Source organism: Bactrocera latifrons, unplaced genomic scaffold (genome assembly GCF_001853355.1).
Source record: "Bactrocera latifrons isolate USDA-ARS-PBARC rearing strain unplaced genomic scaffold, ASM185335v1 scaffold_75, whole genome shotgun sequence".
In the NCBI taxonomy this organism is placed as follows: domain Eukaryota; kingdom Metazoa; phylum Arthropoda; class Insecta; order Diptera; family Tephritidae; genus Bactrocera; species Bactrocera latifrons.
In genome coordinates, this window is record NW_017537434.1 from 932,365 (window position 1) to 936,322 (window position 3,958).

The 3,958-nt window shown below is 38.7% G+C and overlaps 1 protein-coding gene across 1 annotated transcript in view; it reads left to right on the top strand.

Annotated features, from left to right (window-relative positions):
* The first annotated feature begins 958 nt into the window (after positions 1 to 958).
* The window catches only part of LOC108976317, a 142,861-nt gene continuing 139,861 nt past the window's right edge, over positions 959 to 3,958 (top strand). Inside the window, exon 1 of the mRNA XM_018945343.1 lies at positions 959 to 1,246. Within this exon, the coding sequence (XP_018800888.1) occupies positions 959 to 1,246 (288 nt within the window). The remainder of the gene's footprint in view (positions 1,247 to 3,958) is intronic.

A 3,958-nucleotide genomic window follows, 5' to 3' on the forward strand; every position in this document is an offset into this window, starting at 1 on the left:
TTTTTTTTTTAAATCTTTTATGATCCTGCAGTTACCTGTTCCCAGGTGTTCCAAATCTCTCGTTTGTGAAACCCCAATTTGGCGTGTTTTAGCTGTCCTATGAGAAGCAGTTTAATTTTTATATGCAATAAGAAAACCAGCATTGTTGTACGACTCCTTTTGRTTGGTAGTCTACGCTTGAGGATTTTGATTTAGTGCCCAAAAAATAAGGTTACATTGTATTTATTTTGAAAACTCTTTATTTATTCTTCCAAATCAATTGCATCCCCTTCAAAAAAATCCCCACTAGATATAGTATATTATGCCAACGAATTTTCCAATCTTCGAAATACTGGTTGTAGTCACTTTCCGGGATGGCCTTCAGTTCCGTCTTCGCTGCGGCTTAAATATCGTACAAAATAGGTGTCCCCGGAGCGGTCTTTTCAGCTTGGTGAACAGACAGAAGTCGCACGGCGCCAGATCAGATGAATATGGTGGTTGCCGAACGATATGGGTTGAGTTTTTGGCGAAATGATCATTTAATGCAAATTCTTTGCTCAACAAATTCGACATCGCAAAAAACTAAAAACTCACTTTTAGCAGTTCACAAAACGACACGTTTCTCAAACACTAATGAATATTTTGATATCAAATTTTGCATAAATGTGACTGACAGTACTACCAACCTAAAAACAAAAATAATTCTCCAAATCCTTCGACGCGCRCAGTTTAAATTCAAATGTCTCCTTATTTTTYGGGCACACGTAATTACCACTTCATTGACTTTATTTACCTGAATTTCATATTKGCATAAGACTCTCATTTTCCTTCTCAAAATCATAACTATATTTATGTACAAAATATATCCAATCATTACAGGCACCCAAACAGCAACTACAAAAGTGACGCGTTCAACCAATCACAAAARCGCTGATTAATTCAAATAGAATATAGAAAAGCACAAACGAACAGCAACAAAATGTATGCTGATAAACATTTAGAGAAGCCCACAGCGTTGAGCGCAGGYACGCCCACGGCAATGTTGCCCACGCCCATTGCGGAGATGCATGCGCATGCGCATGCGCACACACATACGCTAGCGCATCCACATCTGCACACGTTGCACGCGCAACACATGCAACATATGCAAATGCAACAGCACCTGCAGCAGCAGCAGCAACAACAACCACAAGCACATGTTAGTCAGCAACATGTTGCGCAACATTTAGTGCAACATCCGCATCAGCAGTCGCAGTCAGCGTTGACCGTGCTACAGCAGCAACAACAACAACAACAACATCAGCAGCAGCAGCAACATCCGCACCAGCAACAACAACAACATGCGCATCAGCAGCATGTTAACATACAACAGCAACAACAACAACAGCAGCATCAGCAGCAACAAACGCAAGCGCAACAACAACAAGCGGCCATGTTTACCAGGTGAGTTTAAACTTCATTTTTATTGTTGTTGCCGTACAAATCGCGTTTCAGCGACTTATTCAATTAGTAATCAACGCCTGCCGCTTTTTTGGCGAAAATCRCGCATTTCACTTTTGGTTTTTGTTATTTTTGTTAATAATAAATTGATCAAAAATCCATTAAGCTAATTTAAATAGCCAAGCAAAGTCGGACGCCGMAAATTTATTAGGCTTTTTGGCAGATTCTTGTGGTTTTCTATTATTTACTGGCTATTACTGACAATAATAGCAACAAATAATGGGCCGTTGTGCCGTTAGTAGAAGCTAATTGTCTCTTAAAACGTGCTTTGTTGTTATTTTTCGAACGTTTTTCTTCTATTTATGGTTATGACTAGGCCCATAAACTACTATTTTGGTATAAAGTGTAAAAAAATGCTGCTATAAATCACCATTGAATCTAACCACAAAGGATTAATCATTCACAGTAGTCATGCGATAATATATTTTTGACGTCATTTAAGCTTACGCAAGTAGATTTGATGATGTCTACAGAATTGCTKTATATTTTGGCTTTCAGATTTGTTGGTTGGACAGGAAGAGCCTGTGGATATACTAATTATAATAATAAAAGACAAGTGAAAATTTGGTCTKCAGCTGCATTAAAGTAAAATATTCTTAAAAAGTGCATTTGTTACAGAATGGGAGGGTATAGAAGCGTCTATATCACCAGTTTGTATGACAGCTATATAYAATATACACAGTGGAGCGATCTGAACAGTTTTATTAGAAATTGYAGCGATAAMTAATTCATGCTAAACTTTGTGCAGRTATCTGYTAAATGTTAACGAGGACTTGATTATGTTCRTTGAGTGTGTATGGCAGCTATATGCTATAGTAGACCGATCTGAATAATGTATTCGGRGATTGTAGCGCTGCTTTRGKTAATAMTGTGTGCTAAATTTTGTGAAGATAWTTCGTCAAATGRAAAAGTTTGYCATACAAAGATTTAATTRTGATCGMACAGTTTTTATGGCAACTATATGCTATATATCCTCGATCTACATAATTTCTTCGAAGATTATACCATTGCCTGAGAAAATAATCCGGCTCAAATTCGTGAAGCTTTCTCGTCAAATAAAAAAGTTTTCATATAAGGACTTGAATTGGAACGATTAGTTTGTATGACAGCTAAAAATTATAGTGAACCGATCTTGGCTTTTCCGTTAAATAAGTAGCTTCTTGACTATAAAATGACGCGTGCAAAATTTCACACCGATATCTCAAAAAATTAAAGACTAATTCTCGTGCAAATTTCGTGGCAAATATTACGTACCCTTTTAAAAGTATAGAAAATAAGTAAAATAATACCAACAAATAAATAAATCGTTCTAAGTCGTTCCGCAGAAAAACATATTGTTTAAGAGTGACTTATTAGAATTTAATTAAACTAAGACACCCACTCAGAAATCGAATAGTATTGGTTATCCTGCGGTTGCAAGCCAACAATCATCAGTTAGTTGTATAGCATGGTCGTAAGGCCTATTATCACTCAAAGAGCGGTTGCTTGAGCATCGCATGCAAGGAAGATAGCTCTYTATCGTAGTCGATCGTAGCTGCGAAGACTCGCTTGCATCTGCCACTGAGGAGCAATGTGCACTTGACCAACTGCATCAATGGAAGTCATGCTGGAACTCAMACCGCAAAGTGCACCGCAAAAGGTATGGCTCCACGCTCGACATACCACTGACGAGCAGCACTATCCAGTGGTACACTGATGGCTTGAAAACATCGGAAGGCATTTAAGCAGGTATTGCGGGACCGCATACCAAGCTATCAAGCAGAAGTCTTTGCAATAAGTCTGCAGGAATTAATCTCAAATGCAACTATAGCAACGAGCGTATCGCTTAACTCAGCGATAGTCAAGCTGTACTAAAAACGATCTCAGCTCATGAAGCCAAATCGCTACTAGTGAAGCAGTGTTTAGGAAGGCTGAACCCCCGTCTACACTTGATCTAGGTGCCGGGGCATAAAGGGTTAGCTGACAATGAGCTGACTAACGAACTAGCCCGCTCTGCGTCGGTTTTATTGATCACGGGACCAGAAACATATATTGCGAGTGGGGTCCCACACCATAAAGGAGTTGCCCCACATGGAGTAGAGAGTGCTAAGAGAACTGTATTGGAAGCAGACAACAGGAATGCGCCAAGACAAGCTGTTATTGGGAGGTTACAACCTAGCAAGGTTTAGAGATATAATCAACCTCTCCCGAGACAAATTCCGTAGCGTTGTCGTGCTCCATACTATGCCCTACTGGCTGAAAAAACACTTGTCCAGTAGCCTATTCTGTAAAATGCCGGTTTTGCCACATGGAACCGGAAACTCCAGGACATTCTTCTTCTTGTTACATTTTTTCTTTTAAGTCTCTCAAGGAGTTGTAGGGTTTCCTTAATTTATATATGTATGTATAGTATATTATAAACATTAAAATTACATAAAAATGTACCGTCAGACTGTCAGCTTATACTATATTAAATTACTAATCATGCTGCGAATTATTT